The 26316-nt window shown below is 40.2% G+C and overlaps 1 protein-coding gene across 5 annotated transcripts in view; it reads left to right on the top strand.

The window, feature by feature from the left end:
* Positions 1–26316, top strand: part of vwa8 (von Willebrand factor A domain containing 8) — a 325734-nt gene that overhangs the window by 196270 nt on the left and 103148 nt on the right. For all 5 annotated transcript variants that reach the window (XR_007263236.1, XM_048603037.1, XM_048603036.1 and 2 more), the window contains 5 exons: positions 6562–6713; positions 15125–15227; positions 17192–17330; positions 19660–19859; positions 23682–23795. Coding sequence is in view for 4 of the 5 variants with exons in the window: in XM_048603037.1 (XP_048458994.1) it covers positions 6562–6713; positions 15125–15227; positions 17192–17330; positions 19660–19859; positions 23682–23795 (708 nt within the window). In the remaining variant the exon portion in view is untranslated. The remainder of the gene's footprint in view (positions 1–6561; positions 6714–15124; positions 15228–17191; positions 17331–19659; positions 19860–23681; positions 23796–26316) is intronic.

Below are 26316 nucleotides of genomic sequence, written 5' to 3'. Positions count from 1 at the left end.
ACATCATCAGTGCAGCCTCTGATAAAGCGCTGTTGTGTTTTCTTACCTGGTATTTAAACTCTGGGTTCCTTAGAATTGATTACCTCATTTCCGGTTTTCCTTCGCAGTAGTGTGTATATATAGGCTGTAGTTCTAAGTATTTGTTGATGGCCTTCTTGGTGGAGAGCCAGGCCTCTAGGAATTCCCATGCTTGTCTCTGTTTGGCCTGTCCTAGGATCCCGGTGTTGTTCCAATCGAACTGGTGGTTCTCCTTATCCGTGTGAATGGAGATGCGTGAGTACTGGTTGTGTCTTTTTGTTGCTAGTTGGTGTTTATGTACCCTTGCGAACAATTTTCTTCCTGTCTGTCCAATGTAATGTTTGTTGCAGTCCTTGCATGGGATTTTGTATATTACATTGGTTCTGTCCACGGTGGGTAAGGGGTCTTTGATTTTTATTAGCAGTTGGCGTAGGGTTGATGTGAGTTTGTGTGCTACTCTGATGCCTAATGGTCGTAGGAGTCTTGTGGTCAGTTTGGATATGTTCTCGATGTAGGGTAGCATGATGAGTGTGTTAGGGAGTGCAGTATCTTCCCGTTGTTGTTCGTGTGATAGGCATCGTCGGATCCAGTTGTTCGGGCATCCATTGTCCTTAAATACTCGGTGGAGGTACTCTTCTTTTTTTTTTCTTCTTCTTATAATTCTGTTCCTGTGTCTTCTGGTCTTATGTGTTCATATGCTTGCATTATAAACTTGATTTAGACCTGATTGCACTTCCTCTTAGTTTGACCCCACATATTTCCTTATGTAATATCTTACTTTAGTGTTGTTTCTCTCTTGTGAGTCATGATAAAAAGGCTGAAGGTTTTCTGTACTTCCCGCAGCTGAGCTTAAAATCACTTCAAGGCGACAATGATGATAATATGATGGAATTGTATATCCAATTTGAATGGAGAAAGAGTGAGTCTAAGACTAGATTTTTAAACATTAAAAAGGGAAACTGAGGGCATGAAAGCTCTTGTTGGTGATGAGAACCTGAGGTATTAGACAAGGTGTAAAGACTAACTGTCTAAAACTAAAAGAAATTAGAGAATTGCTACACTGTATAAAAGCAAGTTGCCTGGCCCTCATTATATGTGCTGTTTACACAGCTGCTTGTTCAAGCAGGAGTGGCAGCCTACTTCTCAAGAAACTAGAGTTGGGGAACTGCGTGTTAATGGAGATTTGGCTGGCAGCAAGTTGCTGATTGGTCTGTAGACCAGTGATTAATTATCAGTGAAAGAGGCCTCATGTCTGCCAACAGGTATATGATTGACTCCCAGGTAGCTGAACAGCAGGGGTGTGAATATTTGAACTGAAAATATTAAACACCTTATTTTGAACAGCAACTAGCAGTAAAACGGCACAACGAACTCTCCATAATATTGGTACACTGGTATTGGCACAATGAAGGTTCAACTGGGACAAGGTAATCATAGTAGCCCCAGCCAAACACAGATACCCACAGGAATTCCTAGACGCATGGTTCTCCACCCATAATGCAATCAACAAAAACATAGAATTGGACCCCATATACAAACCCACACAGATCAAAACCGGAAATGACACTATGCACCATAACGGACCAAACAGTATAAATTCCAGGCAGAGTAGAATAACACCGGTTCATCGGACACTCCACTGATGACGTCACCTGGCATGGTGACGAAACGTCTGAATGAGAACAAGCCAGCTCGGTGAGCAAGTCAACAACCTCACCCACAATCCGAGCTACAGACCTTTGACAAATCTTTGAACCTTATTTTAAAACAGTGACCCCCTGGTTTTAGCTTCATCCACAAGAGCAAACCATTTCAAGCATTGGTCATAAGACATGACGCATTAGCATTGGAGGAGACATAACTCAATGCCAACAACATGACACTGGCCCTCAGCATTAAAATTCTGAGGATATGTTCTGTAAATTTGTCTTGTCGTTCCTGGAGTTTATAATATTATGTAGCAAGGTGATTTAGGTGTTTCAAAATTTTCAAAGCATTTGATAGATTAAATTGAAAGAGCATACTTTCTCCTGTGTTGGAATTCAAATCAAGGGAGTATAACCTTAACATGAGAGCTTAGCCATTTAGAAAGGAAATCAGGAAGCACTTTTTCTCACCAAGGACAGTGAAAGTTTTGAACTCTGTGTCCTGAAAGGCTGTGGATGGCAATTTAATTGGAACTTTTAAAACTCAGACTGAGAAATTATTTGGCAAGGGTAAGGATTTGATATAGATCAACAATTTGAATCGCCCAAGAGACTGAATGGAAAATCCCTATGCTTATGTTTCTAAATTCTTGAAAAAAATCAGTTGCTTATGGAAAACGGGACATTATTTTGGATTCAGAGATAGTAGGAACTGCAGATGCTGGAGAATCTGAGATAACAAGGGCTGGATGAACATAGCAGGCCAAGAAGCATCAGAGGAGCAGGAAGGCTGACGTTTCGGGCCTAGACCCTTCTTCAGAAAAGGATTCCTTGGATTCCTTTTGGATTCCTTGAATTTGCTGTCAATCGTCATTCCATTTTCCTCTGCTCTGCACCCAAGAAATCTGAGAGGAAATCTGCCCTTTTTCAACCTCTCAGAAGGCATTGAGTTTCTAATCGTACAACAATAAGGACCCCCAAAACAACACCTTCCAAACCTATGATCTCAGCTATCAAAGAAGGACAAGTGTAGCTGATACATAGGAACGCCACTGCCTCCAAGTTTCCCTCTAAGCCACACATCATCCTGACTTTGAAATATATTGCTGTTTCTTCAGTGTCGCTGAGTCAAAATCGTGGAACTCCCTCCCGAACAGCATTGTGGGTCTATCTACACCTCAAGGACTGCAGCAGTTCAAGAGCGTCAGTCATTGCGATCTTTTTTAAGGCAATTAGTGATAAGCAATGAACGGTGGCCCAACCAGTAACATCCACACCAAATGAATGAATAAAAATTGTGCTTTTAGCATGAAAGCATAAATTAAAGCCTTAAAAGAAGCTGTTCGGAGCGGCAACCAAAAGAATGACAGTTGTAAGTTTTACTTGATATCTGCTGATCTACTTCAATACCATTCATCACTCTGTCACCTTTAATCATAAAGCTATGGGTTTAAGCCTGTCCAGAGCTATGATAATGTGATGTAGGCTGATATTTCAGTGCAGTACTGAGGAAGCCACAGAATCATATAACAGGGAAACAAACCCTTTGATCCAACCAGTCCATGCTGAACATAATCCCAATCTAAACTAGTCCCACCTGACTGCTCCTGGCCCATATCTGTCTAAACCTTTCCTATTCATGTGCTTATCCAAATGTCTTTTAAACGTTATAATTGTGTCCACATCCATCACCTCCTCAGGAAGTTCACTCCACAAGCAAACCACCCTTTGTGTAAAAAATTTGCCCCTCTTGTCCTTTTTAAGTTTCACTCCTCTCACCTTAAAAATGTGCCCCCTAGTCTTGAAATTCCCCATCCTAGGGAAAAGACAATTACTATTAACTCTATCTATACCTGTCATTATTTTATAAACTTCAATCAAGTCACCTCTCAACCTCCTTCGCGCCACCAAAGAAGTCCCAGCCTATCCAGCTTTTCTTTATAACTCAAACCTTCCAAACCCAGCAACATCCTTTTAAATCTCTTCTGAACCCTCTCCAGCGTAATAATATCCTTCCTATAACTGGGCAACCAGAAATGGACACAGTATTCCAGAAGAGCCCACAGCAATGTCCTGTATACCTCAACATGACTTCTCAACTCCTGTACTCAAAGGACTGAGCAATGAAGGCGAACATGCCAAATACCTTTTTAACCGCCCTGTCTGTATATGATGCAAACTTCAAAGAATTGTGTACCTGCACCCCTAGGTCCCTCTGTTCTATAACACTACCTAAGGCCCTACCATTAATTGTTGTAACAAAATGCACTACCTCACATTTATCCAGATTGAACTCCATCTGCCATTTTGCAGCCCATTTTGATCCATTTGAGCAAGATGTCTGTAATCTTAGAAAACATTCACTGTCTACTATGCCACCAATTTTGGTGTAATCTGCAAACTTACTAACCATACCTTCTATATTCTCATCCAAATCATTTATATAAATGACAAACAGAAGAGGATCCAGAACTGATCCCTGTGGAACACCACTGATGACAGGCCTCCAGTTCGAAAAGGAACCCGGCACCAGCACACTCTGTCTCCTGCTGTTAAACCAATTACGTATCCAATTGGCAAGCTCACCCTGAATCCCGTGTTACAACTTTACTAATTAGTCTACTGAGTGGAACCTTGTTGAAGGCTTTACTAAAATCAACGTAGACAAGGTCTGCTGTTCTGCCATCATCAATCTTTTTGGTAACTTCCTCAAAAAATTCAGTCAAGTTTGTGGGACACAATTTTCCTCACACAAAACCATGCTAACTATCCCCTAATCAATTTTTGCCTCTCTAAATGTCCATAAATCCTATCCTTTGTAATAACCTCCAACAATTCACCCACAAACGAAGTCAATCTCACAGTTCGAAGTATTGGAAGTGCTGTTGTTTGGATGAGTTTGCAGATGGTTTCAGAGATTCCCTGGGCACTATTTGCTGAAGAGCAGTTAATTTTCTTGGTGTCATGTTCTGCATTAATCCTCCTTTTTAAAAAAAAAGTGTTTTTGTTGGGAGTTGACGTGTAATTTATAATGTTTCTGCAGAGGCTCTGAGATTTAAATCAACTGTTAGATTTTTTTTTAGCTCACCTTTTTAAATGTGACTCAGTATTTGCCTTCTAAAACACCTTTATCTCATTTTTTGTTTTAAGGCATTATAACCTACTTCTTTACAAAAATTGCTGGTCATATCTCCTGACATCTTTGTTACTCAGTAAGATATTTTGCTTTACACTACTATTGTAAAGCATCTTTAATGTAATAAAATGTCTCAAAATGCTATATGCGTGAACTTATTGTTGTTACGTCAGATATGTTTCAGCTGACACTATGACTGCAATTTCAAGTGTTGGTTTTCAACTGCAAACAGAAGCAACTCTGTTGACAAACACTCCACATGTGAGCTTCTTTAGTAACCTCAAGTACATACATTAGTTTTACCCTTAGTGGAAATAGTTAGAGTGATGCTTGAGTACCTTCAGGTGCAAATTTGGTTAAAATCCTTATGAAGAATGAACTTGCACTCATGCAGCATTTTCATATACTCTCAGAACATCCCCTGGTCTTGACCACTAAACAAAAAGACCAATAAGTTTTCAATGCCGCCATTTTTATTAAGTGGTCAGCAAGGTATGCTGACCACTTAATGCAGTCATGAAGCAAGTTTTACAATCAGGAATGAGATAAATGACAGTGTTGGTGATACTGGAGAAGAGAGGCATGTCAGCTAGGACCCTGGAAGTATGCCCATATGTATCTTCACATGACTCCATTCAGTCTTCTGCACGCACAAAAGAGGGCAGACCGACTCTGATTTCATGTCTTATCAAAAGACAATACATCTGGTAATGCAGGACTCCCCGACCACGGCACTGATGTGGCAACCTAGAATATATGCTTGAATCCTGGCATGGAGTTTGAGGTGCATGACCTTCACATTCGTCAGCGTGTGTTACCATCAAACGAAGCTCGTTCTGTTGCATATCTGGTTGAATATCAATGTTGACGGCATATGTTTCATCAAATATGTTTCCCAAAAATAACTGCAGTGACACATTGAATGATGAACGGCGCGAATTGAACTATTTCTCTCACCTTTCATATCGAACTATATTTGCATCACAAATTACTGTAAATGCCAGCAGACATTGTGCAAAATATGGATGCCTCGTTAATGTTGCACTGAGAATCTCCTCAACGAAAAAGATAGAATGAATTAGAATCCAATTAGATCTGATGAGATAAATAAAAAGGGGATCCTATACAAGTAGATTAAGAGTGAATGTGGAAAAAGAGACTGAACGGAAAGTAAGAAAATGTTTATTGAAAAATCCAAGTGGGAAGAGGAGGACATTGTAATTCGGTTGAGTTTGGGATTGCAGAATTGGTTCTTGACTAGTTAATGAATGAATAGCAGGCCAGGTATGTAACATGTTTAAAAAAAATTGCCCATAAATTCTGCCCAAAAATTATTATCTGAAATAAATGTCCCTGTGCAGCTCGGAAATGCAGGGGCTGTTTTATTTTCATTCTCAGTGATCTTAGGGCTGTCATTTTATTGATCCAGATCCAAATTATGTTACCAAGATATTTTATCTGCACTGTATCTCAACAGAGTCCATATTGTCAGATTGACCTAGTTTGTACTAAGCACTTAATATTGTAATAGGTAAATGCTTCTAATTTTAATCACGATGCTGATTGGTTCACTAAAAATCAATGGGTCATTAATTCAAATGCATATCTAATTTCTAGAAATAATGCATGTCTGTTCCTTGGAAAATAACTCAAGTTGTGGTATCAACTAAATCAAAGGTCAAAGCTCTCACAGCTTTTCAGAATTAATGCATCACTAGGAAAATTTACAAGACTTTATTTTTGTGCTACCTCTCTCCCCAGAAATTCCCGAAAGAGGGACTCGCAAATGTGGTTCGAAATGTGTTTGATTTTGATTCCTACAACGGCGAAATGCGTGAAATCCTGATCAGCACCCTGCACAAGCATGGGATACCAATAGGAGCCAAACCTACCAATGTGCAGCTGGCCAAGGAGTAAGCTTAATATGTTAACTTCTAAATGAACTGAAAACTCCACATTCTTGCTCTACTTACTACATGCTGCTAATTCATTGCCAATGATTGAGGGTTGAAAAGATTAAAATAATCTTGGGTCATGCAGCAGAGTGTTAAGTAACCAATTTAACTTGGGCATTTTGAAAATCATCTATAATAAAGAAAAGTATTTGTTTCTTCAATGGGTTTGTGTGTCTGTCCTTGTATCAAAAACTATTTATTGAACTATTGCACTTTGCAATTCTTGGACATTTTTTCTATCATCTCATATAACTAGAAAAATAAGAGCAATGCTGGCATTTTTGACATGAAGACCTATTTGGAGCATAAAGATGTAGTTAGTATTTTCCATTCTCGTGTGGAAATTCTGCAATGAAGGGTTAACTATCTTGCCAGCAATAACGTTACTTATACACCTCTCTGTCTGAATGTCTTAAATAAGTGATCCAGAGTTTAATTTTACTCAAGTGTGCAGCTTTTATCAATGCTACTGTTAAACAAAGAAGAAACAAGTATTTTTCTTGAAATGGATGACAGAGAATTGTGTTAATTATCCTTTGGGTGAAGTTTACTGTAGGATATTTTCCTGTTGCTACCAAACATCTACGATTTCTATTGAGTGAGTAGGCTTTTACATTTGGTGTTCTGACACTTGAAGCTGTCAATTACTGAATCAAATGGTGATGTATAACCTGCTTTCTTTATGTTTGGCATTGATGAGCTTTATGGGGTGATATGCAATGGTGCATCCAGTGTGCTGTTTCATTGTGTTGATGACTGCAGACACTGAGCTTCAGCCCAGTAGGACCAAGCTCAGAACCTTCTAGAGGTTTTTGTGAGAACCAGCAACAGTTAGATGAGTGGGAAGATGAAGTGATCACAGTCAGGGGAGGCAATAGCCTAGTGGTCATTATCACTGAACTGTTAATCCAGGAGAGCCCAATAATGTTCTGGGGACCTGAGTTCAAATCCCGCCACAGCAGATGATGGTGTTTGAGTTCAATAAATATCTGGATGAATCCATTGTCGATTGTTGGAAACACCCATCTGGTTCACTAATGTCCTTTAGGGAAGGAATTGCCATCCTTACCTAGTTTGGCCTACGTGTCACTCCAGACCCACAGCAATGTGGTTAACTCTCAACTGCCCTCTGGGCAGCTAGGATGAGCAATAAATGCGGGTCCGACCCTCATCCTATGAATGAATTTTTAAAGAAGTGCTGTAGATCCTACAATGAGTGTATCTGAGTAGTTTCTCCTTTTCAGAAGCTGATTAATTGACTTTTTATTTTAATGTTGACTAGACTGGACTTCATTTCTCTCCATGCCCATGCATTCTGTAAGCCCAAAATCACCCACTGCCAGCATTGCCAGACCCCCACCCCAGCGCATTAAAAATATATTAGTGATGTGCTCCCATTCTTTATTTTTACCAGTAGCTGATGCAAGAAGCCTGGCATCAGGGCTTTTAACTGATTTTGTCCTGTGATGTGAGCATCAGTGAGATGGGTAATAAATGCTGGTGTAGCCAAAGGAGAAGATGGGGTGAGCTATCTTGAACTGCTACAGTCCATGTGGTATAGGGACACCAACCGCACTGCGAGGGACAGCATTCCAGGATTTTGACCCAGTAACAGTAAATGGACAGTGTATTTCCAAATCAGGATGCTATGTGACTTTGAAGGGAACCTGAAGGTGGTGATGTTTCCATTCATCTGCTGCCCTCCTCCTTCTAAGTGATGGAGGATGCAGGTTTTGAAGGTGCTATTGAAGCAACCTTGGTGATTTTCTGCAATCCACCTTGTAGCTGGTACACACTGCTGCTACTGTCAGTGCGAGGGCTAGTGGACATAAATGCTTCCAGTACATCAACAGAAGATAAATGCTTCGTACCCACGGTATGATTTCAGTGTTAGAGAGTAAAAGACAAAGAACTGAATATCAATGTACATATAATTTATTACACTGGCCATGTGGCTCATTCTGGATGCTATACTACTTTTTTAATTTTCTTCTAACTTTATTTTTTGACAGTTTATTTACTTCATTTGACCTATCTATAAATTCTTCTGTTCCTTTCTCCTCCATGTAACTTCCCACAAATACATCTTTGCTAACCGTCTCAACCACTCCATTCTGTTTTTTTTGTGATATCCAAGACGTATTTATCTTCAAATGCAGTCTTTATTCCCTCCAAGCATTTTCACTCTGATGTAGCTGGTTGAACTAAATATTGTTAAGTTGATGAAATTTCACTTAGAATCCTTTCTACTTCTCAAGATATCTCAAAATGCTTTGGATTCAGTTTTGGTGAGATATTGTATAAGCAATCAGGAATCATCAGGGACTTCCCTTCAGAGAGCACGTTGGGATCCTTTACATCCCCCTGAGAAGGCTGACATTTTTAAAATTCTGTTCGGATAATATGTCAGCACAATGTACTTTTGCTGCATCTTGCAATAGAAGTGGGAATTTAAATCAACTTGAGCTGTTCTGCACACAGCAGAGTTGGAATGATATTGACTGTGTGAATGACCATTTGGTTACATTGAGTGTATTCCAGATACTCTTGTCCACACTTAAAAAACCACTTCTGAAGAAGGGTCTAGGCCCGAAACGTCAGCCTTCCTGCTCCTCTGATGCTGCTTGGCCTGCTGTGTTCATCCAGCTCTACACCTTGTTATCTCAGATTCTCCAGCATCTGCAGTTCCTGCTATCTCTTAATAAACCCTTCATGGCTTTGAGTGATATTTTACTAAATGGCAAGGAAGAGAATTATCCTGCCAAGTTAAAGGGCTTTCAACAAGATCTATTGTCACAGTGGGAGTTAGTACCATATGTGGCTTGAAATCTCCTCTTTACAACATCTTTCTACTGTAATTGGTCTGTCAAGTGTTTGCAGTTTGGCTGAGCTAGTTGACCTCTGTTCTAAGTCCTAGTTTGAATGCACATGTACTTTGGGAAGATTGCCCAGTGAGCTCTCAAGTGAAAAGATGTGTTATTTCTAAACAATGCTGAAGCCACTTCAACTGTACGCATCAAATTTCTCAACTTTCCGCTGAACCTCAAATGAAGACTTAGTACATTTTTCAGCTTGTATAAGTATTGTTTTGAAGAACATGATGGTGAACCTTTAAAAATTTTACAAGCTCTAAAAGAGCAACAGAGGAGCATAAAGAGGCCATTCAGCCCATCGAGCCTGTCCCCCCATTTAATATTATCATGGCTGATGGAACTCTTCAATGCTTTTTACCCACACTAACTCTATATCCATTACACCATTGGTAATCAAAAAATTATGGGACCTAAAGTAAAATGTTTAGTTTAATAGTCCTATGTGAACATCTGTGGAGGGGGAAGGTGATAGGAGGTGTGGTCATTGAATATTTTTAAGGTGGAGGTGGATTCTTGTTTATCAGGGGAATCCAGCGCTATCAGAGTTGCATGGGAATGTAGAATTAGAAATACAAAGAGATCAACAATAATCATATTGAATGGCAGAGAAGGCTTGAGGGGCTGAATAACCTACTCTGCTCCGAGATCATATATTCATAAGTGTATTCGTTTGAATAGCTTCAAGCTGATAAATTTTTAGAGAGAAGTTCATGAAAAGCCTCATTCTTCACCCCCACAAATGTAGTCTACCTGTTTGATACAAGTTGAAAGTTCAAACCAGAGACGAGCAAGATATTAACCGCCCATTTGAAAGGGTTAAACAGAGTGAGGAATATGGGCCATTTTCAGCTGCAGTTGTAAGTGAAACAGCAAAAGAGTTAATTAGTGAACCAGCCAGTTGAATGCTTGTACCTGTAGAAGATAAACCTCTGCGGTTAACTTGCGAAGGATCCTATCCTTGCTGTAGACTGTGCTTAGCTGGGTACCTGAGCTAGCCATTTAGGGTTATAACCTTTCTCCATCTACACTGGGGCAAAACCACATTGACTTTGACCCCTCACATAACACGAAACAACATGCTGTTAAAAGCACACTGTCTGGAGATGAGACCAGTTGTAAATCGTTGGCTTTCTTATTAAAAAGTGAGGAAATATACCCAAAGGTTTGATATAGAATGCAATTTGTACTCATTTAAAAAAAAAATCTGTGGTGCAATGAGGATTTTTCGAAATAAGTTAGGTGAGATTTAAAATCTGACAACAAAAAATTAATCTCTGTTGAACAAAACAAAAATCTCCAAGTTAGAACTTACTCTATTGTTATAAATTGAAATGATTTCTGGTTGCAGAGTGCCACCTGCAGGCTATCTACGGCACCTGCAAACGGCCATACTTTATTCTCATTCAATCATTGCAGCACAGCTATGCCGGTTCTACTTGGGGCGATCCAGTCTTTCACTGCATTCATTTGCAAACGTGAAATTTCAAATTGAAACTAACCATATTTCTATATTAATATCAGCCAGGTTTGGTATTCAGTAGAACATTAGGGGATGCTCAGTGAAATCCTTTCAACAACAACTTGGAATTGTGTAGCTGAGATCAGTCACTCAACAAGAATAGAGAGTTAGCAGAGACCAAAGAGAATTTGAGCCATGAGTTCTTGATTTAGGTTTTCCAAAAGAGAAAAAGAGGCATAGGTATAGTCAGGCTGCATGCCAGACTGGAGAAAAGAATACAGGTCAGCGGCCCAGATGTTGGGTTAAAATATCCACTGAAGGCCCAGCACAATGGGTGAGGTCTTCCACTGTTTGATGCAGATGAAGGAGGTTGATGGTGTGAGAAGAATACTTGGAATTTTAATGTAAGACTAAAGGGACAAGTGTTTTTTTTTAATCAAATTACAAAGTTTGTTTTTAGATTTTATTGTCATGTGCACTCAAGCACAGGAGCACAGTGAAAAGTGTATAACGTTGCCACACATGGTGCCATCTTAAGTAACAAGGTACCTAGCACTCCTTTAAAACTGTTTCTTATTCTGATTGGTATGGACTCACTGGTTGGGCCAGCATTTATTGTCGATCTCTAATTGTCCTTGAGAAGGTGGTGGCAAGCTGCTGCCTTGGACCTTATTTTTTTTTAATTCACTGATTGGACATGACCATGGACATTGCTGGCTGGCCTGCACTTTAATGTCCATCCCTCATTGTCCTTGAGAAGGTGATCGTAAACTGCCTTCTTGAACCTCTTCAGTCCATGTGAGTACGTTGCACTTACAATGCTCTATGGAAAGGAGTTCCAGGATTTTGATCGAGCAGCAGAAATTGTGCAATTGAACAATCTTGGCCAACAGAAGAATGAGAGATGGTGCAAAGGACAGTAGAGATTTTGCAGACTGGGAGAGATAATACGAACTGCAAAGGTGTACACAAAGTAATAAGAGCTGCAGAAAAGCAATGTAAGAACAAAATTATGAGGGACGTTAAGAGTAACCTATTGTCTTGTGTTTACTTAACATAAACTTACCACTCAGTTGGAAAGTGGACATAGGTTCTATTTATTTGAAGATCTAATATAGATTGCCCATTTTGCAGATTTATTATAGAAATTACTGCTGTTACAGGAAAACACGGCTACACATAACTCTACATTTTGTAAGCTAGACTGATGAAGAGTGCTAATCCACTGTCATGGCAGATAGTGAAATTTATTCAATAAAAATCTAGATTAAAAAAGCTAGCCTGATGGCAACCACATAATGATTGTCGTTTTAATAAAAAAAAACGCATCTCATTCATTAATGGCCTTTAGGTAAGGAAATCTTCTATCCTTACCTGGTCTGGCCTACATGTGACTTGACTCACATGTCTCTTACCTGTCCTCTGGGCAATTGGGAATGGGCAATAAATGCTGGCCTAGACAGTGACACTCTCAACCCATGAATGATTTTTTAAAAAGTTGCATGTTTTACATCCTTGCTACTTGTTTCATTAGCATTTTCCCTCTTAAAATGATATCACAAGTTAAATGTGTATCATGATGGGAAGCATTCTAGATTTATAGCAAAATAAAAATTGTGATGGAGTTATATTTAGAATAAAGAATGACAAATCTTCAAGACCTCATAATATGATTATGAGCAGCAGTTAGTCTCATTAACCTCCTAAAGCTTGTTCCGACAATTAATAAGATCCTACCGATTATCTACCTCAACTGCACTCCATCCATCCATTCCTGTGACCCTTAATTCCCACATATCTACTCATCGCTGTCTAAATATACTCAACAACTGAGCATCCACACCTCTGGGATATTGAATTCCAAAGATTCACAGTCTTCTAAATGAAGAAATATCTCCTCATGTCGGTCCTAAATGGCCAACCAATTATCCTAAAACTGAATCTTAAGTGTAAATTCTCCAGCCAGCAGAAACTGGCCTAATAATATTTTGAATATAGCATTGTTTTTCTCTCTCCTCTCAAGGCTTGTAAGAATTTTATGCATTTCTATGAGATCATCTGTCATTCTTTGAAACTACACAGAACATTATTTCAATAGGTCTTCCTTACTTTTATACTTTAGTTCTATCGTGGTAAAGGCCAACATACCATTTTTTTTCCTAATTGTTTCCTGTGTTTGCATGTAATCTTTCTGAAATTTATAAACAAGGACACCTATTTCGTCTGAAAATCCACATCAATCCACCTCTTAACTTTTATATATAAAAAAGTTCCGATTTTCCTATAAGCAAGAATAATTTTTCACTTCCCACATTACACTAAACCTAACATCACCTTACCCACTCATCTAACCCATCTATATACCCTTGTAGTGTCTTTGCATCACCTTTACTTTCTTCCCTAGTTCTGTTTTGTCAGCAAGCTATTTATTGCACTCAGAGACACCCTCATCCAAGGTATTGATATTCTAAATAACTGATCCCTGTGATTTCCAGCTAGAGTTGAAAAAGATGTAGGTGAAAAATTTGCAAATACAAAAATGCTGTTCTTCCAAAATGCCCAACTTCTAAGATTGCTTCCTCAAATTGACACAATTGCCAAGAATATTCCATTTTTTAACAAAAGTTATCAATTCATTGCCAATTGACAAATGTAGTTGGATCCAGCAGTGGAAACACTAGTACAGTCAGCTAGTGTGTTCTGCTGCTAAACATAAGGTTGTTGGTTCAAGCCCACCCAGAGACAAACGTGTTAATTGTCCAATTGATTTCAGCCAGAATAATTTTGGAGGGGCCTTGCAGCACAGTGATAATATTCCTTATCTCTGGGACAGAGGAATTGAGTTTCAAGTCCCATTGGCCCTAAAGATGTATGATAACATGTTGATGAGATTGATTAAAAATGACATCAATCTCATTAGTCTTGGTCTGGATTTGAACCCTTGCAAAAACTGTGCTCCTGAATGTCTAACAGAGCGATGGAGTGCAAGCCCAAAGATTATCGTACTGTGATGTGAAACACTGACAATCTTGGGACTGTCAGTCATGACCTTGCATTTCAGATGTTTAGAATTTATTTCATTTGTTGCAGATGAATTGTTTCTTTAAATTTATTAAATGGAATTTGGAATGCAGCCTATGACTTTATCATTATCATGCTTAACGTGTCTTCTCTCCTGTTATGGCTGGAGATTTTAACCTAACTCTTAGTATCAGGTGGAGAAGTTTGGTATGAGTGTTTTCGCTCAGTAACATGGACTGCAGTAATATGTACCTACATTTTTATGTTTTGTGTTTCAAAACTGCCCATAATCAATATTTCATATGTCTTCAGCTCTCTCCCTCTAAATTTGTTAATATCGCAGCCAGTTTAATCCCACTGGAACACTTGTTCTCCTTTAATATTTCTCTTTTCCAAGCAATTCCTTTTAGAGGAATTCAGATCTGGAGTGTTCTACATCTGTTATCTAGGATGAGTGATGTTAGCAGTAGAGCAGAGAAGTAGAACATTTCCACACTTGAAGTAGTGAATTCTGTTTCTGTCCAAAACCAATTGGTCTTACGGTTGCTGTACTGCTTGAGCACTGCACTGTGGCAGATGTCATGTTTCAGATGAGACATTAAATGAGGTCTTGTCTGTCCTCTTGGCTGGATGCAGATGATCCTGTGGTACTATTCAGAAAGAGAGCAAGATAGCTTTCTCCAGTGTCATTTCAACCAATGCAGCAACCATCTGGTCATTTACCACAATGTTTTCTACATTGCTTAGTTCGCTTACTGTGAAACATTGGGCCACCCTCAAGTTATCGGAGTGCTTTTAGTATAAGTTGATTACTTCTACACCTCCCTCCAGCCTACACCAGCTTACCTCTTTCCTTCCTTCCCTCCTGCTCCATTAGAATTTGTGTCTGTTGTGTACAAAGTAACAATAGCTGTGCTTGTGGTTTCATCAGTGAACTCTTCACTGTACTGAACCTTTGAAGGGATGTTTTGGTTTACTGTGAAGTTATGATGCTCTAATTTGTAAATGTCTGACAGGTTGCCTTTGCCAGACTGTAAGTTAGCCAGCCACTGGACTTTTAACCAACTGGAAAGCACACGGTGGAAACTTACTATAAAGACTCAGCAGACAGCTGTAAAGGTTTGAGCTCCTTTATTTCTCTGATAACATACAAATTTGAAAAATCAGAAAGGTGGTGCTACTAAATTGAAGTGAATTGCTATTTTTTTTCCTAAATATTTGTATCTTTACAACTCAGTGGAGTGGCAAGCTGGAACTTCAGCCCCACTATGCTCATAGTCAATGAAAATGTGAAAATTTAATGAAACCACCAAATGAAACCACTATCAACTTGTCAAGACCAACTCAGTCAGCAATACCCACATCCTACGAATAAATTTTTAAATACTGCCCAATTTTACCACAGTATCTAATTCAGCTTATAAAAATAATCACATGGGAGTTTTCATTAAGCAGAAAATCATTGTAATCAAACTGGCTTTATCCATTGGCAAGAAAGAAACATGAATTGCTAAGCTGTTAAGTGCTTCGCTACAGGCCTGGTGGCCAGGACCTTCGCCAAGCTGCCACACTGGAATAACAGTCACCACTCTTTGGCACCATCTTGCCTCCATTGATGCCTCACCTCTATGAGTCCTTGCAGGACCTCCCCAATACAGCTGCCACCGGGTACCGCACCAGCCCAAACTCAAGTCTGTTGCTGCCATTTGTCTGCTTTGGGTCCACCTCACCAATGCTGCAGGGTCCCATACTAGGCATAAAACTATTCCCCTTTTGTCCTCTTTTCCTATTTGACAAGGGAATTTGCAGCTGTTCCCAGAAAAATGTTGAGTGAGGACACCTATCAGGAGATTCTCTGTTACTTCTCCACACAGGAGGGAGAGAAAGAGACTTAGCCTTTTTTTCTCCCTGGATGTTTCTGCAGTATTGTTCACACAAGTCTATAACCACTTGCCCAGGAACCAGTCCAGTCATTGTTACAATGCTGAGCTGTCCTCAGCCAAAAGTAACTTGTCAATTGAATAACCAAACAAAGGACTGATGCTGATCAAAATTGCCCTTAACACACATGCACATGGAGTTGATGTGTGAAGCTTCGTCCTCCATTGCATGTTTAATGCAACATTGTAGATACAACTTCCAGATTAAGGAGTTGCACATTTAAGACAGATATAAGGTGGAAATACTTCTGTCAGAGAATAGTAAATCTGTGGAATTCTTTACCTGTAGAGGCTTGATAATTAAGTATGTTAAGACTGCAATAGACATTTTTCATCAGTGATGGAATCAAAGGTTATGGGAAAAGACAAGAAACTGGAGTTGACGATTAGCAGATCAGACATGATCTCATTGAATGGGGGAGCAGACTTGATGGGCTGAATGGTCTACTTCTGCTCCTCTGTCTTATGTCTGTAACTTGCAATGAGTTTCTGTAACTCACTTTTAAGACTGCAACATCTTCTTAAACAACATCAATTTACTTGACTCATGCATTCTGGAGGTTGTTGTGCCTGTATTGTTCACACACAGGTTGTCCACTTATCCAGGAGCCATTCAGAGATTTGTTGTTATTCCTATGATTCCTGGCATCTACAATTAGTCCTAATCACATGAACCGATCAGCAATCTGCCTCTGAGTAAAGTTTGCTATGCACACATCCACAATGCAGTGGCATCGTACGTGTTCTCCCGCACTGCTTGAATGAAGCAGTAGTGTAAACAAAACTCACAATGAGGTTCAGTAACTTGATTTTAAAAGTGCAGCAACTCCTTCAACAGTCCTTGGTTTAAAGCAATCCTTTTCCCATTTTGCTTCACAATCCAAGATATCTGTCATTTGAGAAAATAACAAATTCGGTGGAATGTAAAAAGGAAATCTAGGCCTTACCTACAGGGAGAAAGCACTGCACACCACCCTCCATTAGTCATCCCTACTTGGTTAGGCAATGGTGTTTTGAAACCTTGAATTTTGTCAGATATATAAGTAGCTTATTATTTTGACAATTTTGAATGGATGCTGAATCAAATCTTCAGTATTGTGTTTGGCTTTGAATGGGACTTATGCATCTTTCTTGTACTCTTAGGGTCCAGTGTACCTGAAAGTTCAAGGCCATCCATTAGAACGGCATGAGTCAAGGGGCTTCAGCTTCACTGAGCAACAAGCCCATTGGAGAATTCCACTAAATGAAGTGAATATTGTTTGTGATGTCGTCACAGTCAAAGGTAATACCCTGTCAGAGACATACATTTCCTTACTGGGGGAAATAGCATCTTGTTCGAGTCAGTGTTGATCCACGTGATTCATGTCATTTGTTTTCAGATTTCTTTCTGAACCACAGGGCTACGAGGGCTGTATCTTTGACGCAGAATCGATCAGAGTTGAAGCTGGAAGGGATTAGCAAAGTGAAGCAGCTGATTGCTCCCCAGAAAGTACAATTTAATGAACAAGTTAGGAACAAGCAGAAGCAGACTACAGAGAGTCTAAAACTTGTCGAATCTGTTAACAGAAAGCAATATTTGGAATAATTGGTCCAAAATGCAGTTGCAGTGTTTCTAAAAAAAGATGTTTAAGAGCAAAGAATTGCGTTTATATAGAACCTTGCATACTTTCATGACTTTGCAAAGTGCTTACAGCCAATGAAGTACTTTTGCCATGTTAGAATCCCAGCAACCATTTTACACGGAATACTAATGAACCAAACAATTTATTTACATTTTGCAATAATCCCCTCTCTGCCCATTCTAAATGGCCAGTTTTTCTCAGATCTCATCAGAACAGAGCTCAACAAGTGTCCAGGTGGAATTGATTCAGTAAAGCGGCATGGTGGCTCAGCAGTTCGCACTGCTGCATCACAGCACCAAGGACCCACGTTCGATTCCACCCTTGGGCGACTGTCTGTGTGAAGTTTGCACATTCTCCCCGTGTCTGCATGAGCTTCCGCCAGGTGCTCCACTTTCCTCCCACAGTCCAAAGATGTGCAGATTAAGAGAATTGGCCATGCTAAATTGCACACAGTGTCCAGGGATGTGTAAGTTAGGTGGATTAGCCATGGGAAATGCAGGGTTACAGGGAAAGGGTAGGGGGATAGGTCTGGGTGGGATGCTGTTTAGAGGGCCGGTGTGACTTCGGCCAAATGGCCTGTTTCCACACTGTAGAGATTCTATCGTTCAGTAAAGTTGAGAAACCAACAGTGTTTGCAGAAGAGAAAGGAGATTTTTACCATGTCTTTATCATCTGCTTTTGTTAAATTTCTGGTACAGAACACAGCTGGTCAGTCATTCGATCTTTCGGTCTGTTAACATCAGTGGAGGAAAATCTGCGAAGATATTGCCTACAGCCCTCCATAAGTTGTCAATATAGCAAAAACCAGGTTCCTAGCAGGAATCTCTAAACACCACCTCAGTGATTCCTGCTCTTGGGTCCTACACTGAGCTCACTATTGGTATGAGGTGCATGGCAGGCTGGTTCTACTGTCAACTGTGGCATCAATTCATGGTCAATTAACCATCTGATGCCCACAGTTTGGACACGGCCAAGGATAGTGGGCAAAGCTCTAGAGAGCATCAAGTGTGCACAAAGCCTGCACCATTTACTTCCGCAAGGAGAACTGAGTAGGGAAAGCAAGCCCAAGAGTAAAATAATGACCATTATTAAGGAAAAATATTCCACACTGGTATATTGCTTTTAATATAGCTCATCCCAAAGTATTTTACAATTTGTTGGATTTTTTTTCAAGTGTAGTCACTGCTTTAAAGTTGGAAAATCAGCAGCCAATTTGCATATAGCAAACCCCGACAAACAGCAATATGATAAATGACCAAATAAACTGTTTTTTGTGATATTGGTTGAAGAACAAATATCAGCCTAGGCACGTTCCCAATTCTTCTTTGAATGACACAAATGATTATTTTACATGCACTGAGAAGACTTGGAGCCTTGCATTAATATCTCATCTGGAACTCAGCCATTCTGACAGTGCAGCTCTCTCTCCATGCTGCATTGGAATGCCAGCCTGAGTTTTGTGCTCAAATCTCGGAATAGAACTTTGAAACCACCACCTTCTTATCCAGATATGGGTGCTACCAGCTGAACCGTGGCTAGCAGCAAGCTCATGTTGCATTTAATCTCTAACTGTTCAGCTTCAATTTGGGAACAGTTGATTCACTAACACTGGGATTCTGCCACTGAATGTAAGAAAACTAGCTCAGTATGTACCCTTCATGTGGAGGAGCACTGTGACTTCTCCAACCTGGCACCTTCATACAGTTGACTGAGCTGAAGGAGGATTTAAACCTTCTGTGCAATCTGTGGTCAAGACAAGCTCACACAGCCTATTTGTGATTTGGAGATGAGCCAGGGTGGAATGAGGCAGAGCAATTTGGAGTTTGAAATCCCATCCTTTATTTCCAGTGACAGGCAGGTAGGAGTAGGAAACTTTGTACATACAGCGAGAAGTAAATTTTGCAGCCACCCAGGTTTGACTAATTTGAGTTTGGCTTGTCTAGGTCTTTGAAGATTATATCCATTGACGCAACTATTGATCTCATGCAGGTGAAGCCAAAGACTCCATTTATGTAGCAACTTGCAATCCGGTCTCTCTGTACTCGATGACCATGCCTGGCAACACCATATACTGCATGGATCTATATGACATCTTCCCCAGGAATTCTGGTGGAGTCTGGCAACCTTTTGTGACGGTGGCTCCACTGGATCAACCTCTCCATGACCAGGTTGTGCTTCATGAGGAGCAGGTATTTGAAGTTCTTGGGTGACTTTTACCAGCTATTTATCTTGATACAGTGATTAAATGAATAGATTACTGCAGAAATATAGAAAATTTATAACACAGAAACAAGTTGCTTGACCTGACCAAGCCATCACTATAATTTCCACTTGACCAAATATCCCTAATCACTAAAACCCATTTATTCATTCACTTGTCCTACTTCACCTTGAGTGGTGACACCATTTTTGCCTCAGCTACTAACTGTCAAAATGAATGTCTCATTCTCACATTTCACTGTAAAGATGTTGCTGCTGCTGTTTGTATCAGTCAGGGAACTCATATTCTGTGAGGTCCACCTAGCTGACCTTGTTACGATCACTGCAGAAGCATCCTCTAACTGCTTGAATACAGAATCCATTACAGCTCCTGAATCTGACTTCAAGTTTTCAACACCTTCACTTCAAAAAGAGAATAGTCAAGCAAGCCAGAATTGTGACGATAGTAAAGACATATCTAATTTTCATCTTCATAGAATCATAGAATCTCTACAATGTGGAAACAGGCCATTCGGCGCAACAGGTCCACACTGCCCCTCCAAAGAGCATCCCATCGAGACCCATTTCCCTACCCTTTCCCTGTAACCTGGCATTTTCCATGTCTAATCCACCTAATTTACACACCCCGGATGCTACGGGCAATTAAGCATGGCCAATCCACCTAACCTGCGCATCTTTGGACTGCGGGAGGAAACCAGATCAGCCGGAGGAAACCCACACAGACATGGGGAGAATGGGCAAACTCTACACAGACAGTCGCCCAGGGGTGAAATTGAACTTGGGTCCTGATGCTGTGAGGCAGCAGTACTAACCACTGAGTCACTGTGCTGCCCCATTTTTTTTCTGTGAAGAATGCACAAATATATTATTCAATAAATACAAATGTAACTGCTTTCCTTTGTTCCTTTAAATCCTTGTATCTGTGTTTTAGCTAATAACGTTATCACTGTTCATCTGAATAATATTTTCCACCATGGGATTTTTCATTGTTGTACTCAACTCTAGTACGTTGAAACTAGTGTCTGGCCTTATTTGGGTGTACAGCCAGTTCAGCTGTTCAATGAGAGTTTGCAGGTCTTCCATTTAAGTTTTGGAAACCGTTGCATCTTTTCCTGAGGGCCCTACTTTAACTAGTAGCAATGGGACTAAAATTTTCCAAATAAGGTTGTAGATGCAAAGTGACGCTTGACCCTTTCTGCCGGATTTCCAATCCAATGTACTTAAAAGTCCTAGAAGCCTGACTTTCCATTTTGAATTCTGTTTTCAACCCAATTAGGACAATGTTTCCAATTCACTGCTCCCATCCAAAAAAAATCGTTTATGTTCATCCTTTCCTCAAAGTTATGTCCTTCATCCCAGAAAAAATGAACTTTCTCTGAACTGCTTCTGATGCAATTATATCATTTATTGCAGATACAAAAATTGCATGCAGTACTCCAAATGTAGTCTCAACATTGCCTGGTACAGCTACAGCAAAATCTCCCCACCCTTATATTCTATTCCCTTACAATAAAGAATATCCACTTTCCTAATCATTTGTCACACCTACCCTACAGTGTTAGCCTTGGAGTTTTGGTCAGGCACCCTCAAGAGTGTTTGCGTCTAGAGGGCCCAGACATGCTGAGTATATCTTTAATTAGCTGTGTCTTTCTAAATCTTGGTCCTGCCATTTAACAGATGTAGCTGAACACTGTATTCCACTGCTCCGTCTATCCAGGTAGGCGATGGCCTAGTGGTATTAATCTGGGGCCTGGGTGGTTTGAATTTTGCTGTTGGCAGATGGGATTTGAATTCAATAATAGTCTGGAAATAAGAGCCTAATGATGATCATGAAACCATTGCCGATTGTAAGGGAAAAACCCATCTGGTTCATTAATGTCCATTCGTGCCATTAGGGCAGGAACTCTGTCATCCTTACATGGCCTGTGACAGCAAAGGGGTTGACTCTCAAATGCCTCTGGGCATTAAGGACGGCAATAAATGGTAGTCCAGCTAGTGGCACCCACATCCATGAATGAATTAAAACCTCTTGTCAGGACCCAATGCTATCCAAACATTCAATCTTAACACTGAATGAGAGTTTCCTGTGAAGGTTATTATGGATCTTTTCATATCTGAGGCTGGAGGAGTGCACTGTCACTCTGGTCCCACTACTACAAAGGTCGCAACATAAAATGTAGTTTTTTTTTCTGAGATGACCAAGTTACCAACAAAATACCTTACCTATATCAAGATCTATCAACCAGGCTTCTTATTAAATACAATTATTATTAAAGGATAACTTATTCAATGAAGATGCAGGAATTGCATAACGTACCCAGTCAGTGACATAGCAGTATAAATACTTCTCCCTCTAAATATCCCCTAAACACACTGTGGGAGCGTTTTTCCCGACCTGGAGGGACTGAGGAGGCAGGCAGGATTCAGGCATGTGGAAGACTTTTATTCAAGCAGAAACTGGTTTATGCAGGGAGAGGACCAAAGGATCTTCCCTGAATCTAGCTTCAAAAGACAGGTCAATGACACACCCTCTGCTTTTACAAAGAAGTACAGCATTTTTATACATTTTGAGTTACAGTAATCAAATACAACGTAGTCATTGTCCTTGCCCTTAGTTCAAACACCCAATCCTGTGGGACACCAAATCAATGACAGACACTTCCATAGACAGCCCCAGGTTCCCATAATCTTATGTGTTATATAGACATTGTAATCGCTAGGCCTTGGGATCTTCCTATGCATTCTATTCATTCGCATTCCAAAAGTTTAATGGCTGTACTCCTTTCTCGGGTCTTTCTCAAGCTTGTCTATCTGTAAGGACAGCTCAAATTCTGTTAACCATTGTGTTTTGGTGCTGTTTTTTATCACATTCAGTTACTCCTTTTATTTTCCCACTGTCCCAATTACATTATGTAAAAATTACATTATGTAAAGTCAGTTAGTTTTAACTAATTACTATAAGGTTAACTTCTGTTATAAAGTTAACGATAAGTGTAACATCATACAGCTACTTTTACAGTCAGCATTTTGTAATTTATAGGCTGTGATCAATCTATCTTGTTCAGGACATACAAGAAGGGGTCTTCTAAGGCTAGTTAATCTTTACATCTAAGCTTAAATGTTTTTTAAGGCTTATATTATATCCTGGTTATGTATTGAAGCCAACTTCTGTGACTAGAGCATTTTTAGGTAGAAACTATTTAATGTTGCTGGTAGCTTCAAAGAGGCAATTATTTACTACAAAATAACTTTAGCTGTTAGCCTTGAAGCTGCTTGAGGACCTAATCCAGCACCTGACATTATTCATTTACTGGGACAATCATCCTTTCATGAATAAAGCTGGAATTGGTCATTTATCTGTCCTTAAGGCATCCTTTCATCAGAACTGTGTCGGATGGGAACATACAGCATCCTTTACTGACCTTCTAGCAGTTCTGTTCAAAGGTACCATTGTATTTCAGTGTGTGAGCAGGCTGCTTAGTTTTGCTCAGCTTCTGTCTGCCATCTTGTAAGCAGGTATGGGCAGCTTAGTGTGTTCATACAAGCCACCTTAATAGCCAGGTACAGGTCACCCCTGCGCGCGCGCACACACACACACACACACACACACACACACACACACACACACACACAGAAAAGAGAAAATAAACAGATTTCTTTGCAATGATTGGCTTTCTGAAATGCTGGCCAATGAGTTATTCTTGAAAACCAAAAGAATAAAGCAGAGAATGTTCCAGAGTTTATTGCTGTGATGTGGTCACCTCACTAATACATGGTTATCTCCTTCACAGAGTAATGTGATCCTGCTATTGAATTTGACCAATGGTGCAGTCAGTCGTATCATCTCTGGAGAAGAACGGCAATCCCCCAAGAAAGCGTACTGGTGGGCGAATAGAGATGGCAGGGTAAGCATCCAGTTTAATCCAAAATACATGATTTTGAATCTTTTTGTAGTCTTTTAAACTGTTTGATCTATGAATTAAGGAACATTGTTCTTCTAATGATGTTATGGCATGAATGGATTTTGTCCAGGATAATGAAATACAAGTAAAGCCAGCAATGCTTCCCTCCTCAATGGCAATGACAGACCAGGTCATCTCTGATCATTACTTTGTAGCACATTCTCCTCCCGAAGCTGCTTGTTTCCGGATCTGTAAAACTGAACTATACTACTATAGGGAGGTGGTGGCACTGTGGTCATATCGTGGATTTATAATCCTGAATCTCAGACAAATATCTTGCGGACATGTGTTCCGATTCCACCATCGCAGGTACTGAGGTTTCTTTTCACAACAACATGTAAGTTTCCCCATTACTGTGGTGGGATTTGAACTCCTGTGTCTGGATCATTAAGTCTTTGGATTACTAGCCCAGTAATATAGCCGCATGCTACTGGAACACTGGGTAGACAGGTTTAGCCATTCACTACCTGGCTGGACCACACAAAGCACTACTGGTTTACTTCTCATCTGCCGAAACTGCTCACTATCCAGGGTTATTCTGAATGCAAAGTTAATTCCTGCTTTCTGCTTCTTCCTGCAAAAGTACATCTGAAACCCTCTGCCCTATCTCCTCCACCCTCACTTCCAACAAAAAGTGTGAGACACTCATGGTGGTCTTTGTAACTAAGATTGAGACCATCTGATCAGCTCCCTCCCTTCTTCCCCCAGCTCACTAGTCGAAAGTCCCTTGAACACTCCCTACTTGCCCAACCCTGAATTCATATCTTTCTCTGGTCTATCTCTTTTCATCTATCCCCTTAAAAACATAAACTCATACAACATAGAAGAGCCTCTTCAGGCGATTGAGTCTGTACTGCCGAAAATATACTGCTACCTACGCTAGTCCCAATTTCCCACTCTAGGCCTTGAATGTTATGATACTTGAAGTGCTCATCCAAGTACTGTTCAAAGGTTGTGAAGTTTCTTGCCTCAACTACCCTCCCAGGCAGGTCATTCCAGATCCCCCACCATCCTCTGGGTGAGAAAGCAACTCCTCAGATTCCCTCTACACCTCCTGCCTTTCACTTTAAAAGTTGTTATTGACCCTTTTCTTTGAACTCATCTTGCACGAGACCGACGTCCTGCTCCCATCAAACAAAAAAACCGAAAGAACTGTGGGTACTGGAAATCAGAAAGAAAAACAGAAATAGCTGGAAAAGCCCAACAGGTCTGGCAACATCTATGGAGAGGAAGCAGAGTTAACCCAGTTCTGAAGAAGGGCCCCGAATCCAAAACATTCTCTCTGCCATCTCTCCGCAAATCCTGCCGGACCTGCTGAGTTTTTCCAGCAATTCCTGTTTTTGTTCCTGCTCCCATCATCTTGCTCCCACAAAACCACTGTCCAACCTCCCTTCCCTGGTTAATAGTACTGTTTCTTGACACTGATTCTGTCTCCTTCAAACCATCCACCAACATTCCTGTCATCAAAACACTATTCTTGACCCTTCCATTCTTGCAAGTATGGTCAAAGAACTAAGCTCTTAAGGACTACTTTAAGGAGGAGAGACGTTTAAGGAGAAATTTCAGAATAACAGTGAAAGCATGCCTGAACGTTGTCAGGAAGAGCAGATGGCAGGAGAGAGGGGGATGTGGAAGTCAAGGACTCACAAAGAGAAAGATTGAACAGTTTATGATTGATTAAACCTTGGAGGCCTTGTTACATGAAGCAAAAAATGTTATTTCCATTATCCTTTAAAAAGTGACCTAATTGGTGCAATTTTCCTGTTCTATTTCTCAGACAATAGAAAATCATCTTCCTTAAATTTCAGTCCAATTCCCTTTAAAAGTACTTCTAATTGGGATTTTATTTTTGCTAACTCATATGTTTTGGGTGTTGCTGGCTGAGCCAGCATTTATTGCCCACCCCAAGTTGCCATTGAGAAGGTAGGAGTGAGCAGCCTTCTTCAACTGCTGCATTCCATTTTGAATAGGTTGACACTCAATGCTGTTAAAGAGGGAATTCCAGGAAATGTGACCCAGCAACAATGAAGGAACAGTGAAATGTTTCATAGTCAGAAGATTGCTGCGAATGCTTAAGCCTCATATTTTACATTGATATGTTGTGCTCTTCCGTCATTAAGGTTGGGAATATTTTTGGAGCCTCTTCCTCCAGTGAGTTGTTCAATTGTCCGTCACCATTCACGACTGGGTGTGGCAAGACTGTAGAACTTAGATCTGATCCGTTGTTTGTGGGATCGCTTATCTCTGTCTTTCACTTGTTGCTCTATGCTTTTTGGCGCATAAGTAATCCTGTTTGGTAGTCCTAGCAAAACTGTAGTAAATGGGAATTGGGGGAATGCTATCTGCTGGTTTGAGTCATACCTAGCACACAGGAAGATGGTTGGGCTTGTTGGAAGTCAGTCATCTCAGCTCCAGGATATATCTGCAGGAGTTCTTCCGGATAGTGTCGTGGGCCTATCAATCT

Source organism: Rhincodon typus, chromosome 11 (genome assembly GCF_021869965.1).
Source record: "Rhincodon typus isolate 14 chromosome 11, sRhiTyp1.1, whole genome shotgun sequence".
In the NCBI taxonomy this organism is placed as follows: Eukaryota; Metazoa; Chordata; class Chondrichthyes; order Orectolobiformes; family Rhincodontidae; genus Rhincodon; species Rhincodon typus.
This window is presented reverse-complemented; position numbering and strand designations above follow the sequence as displayed.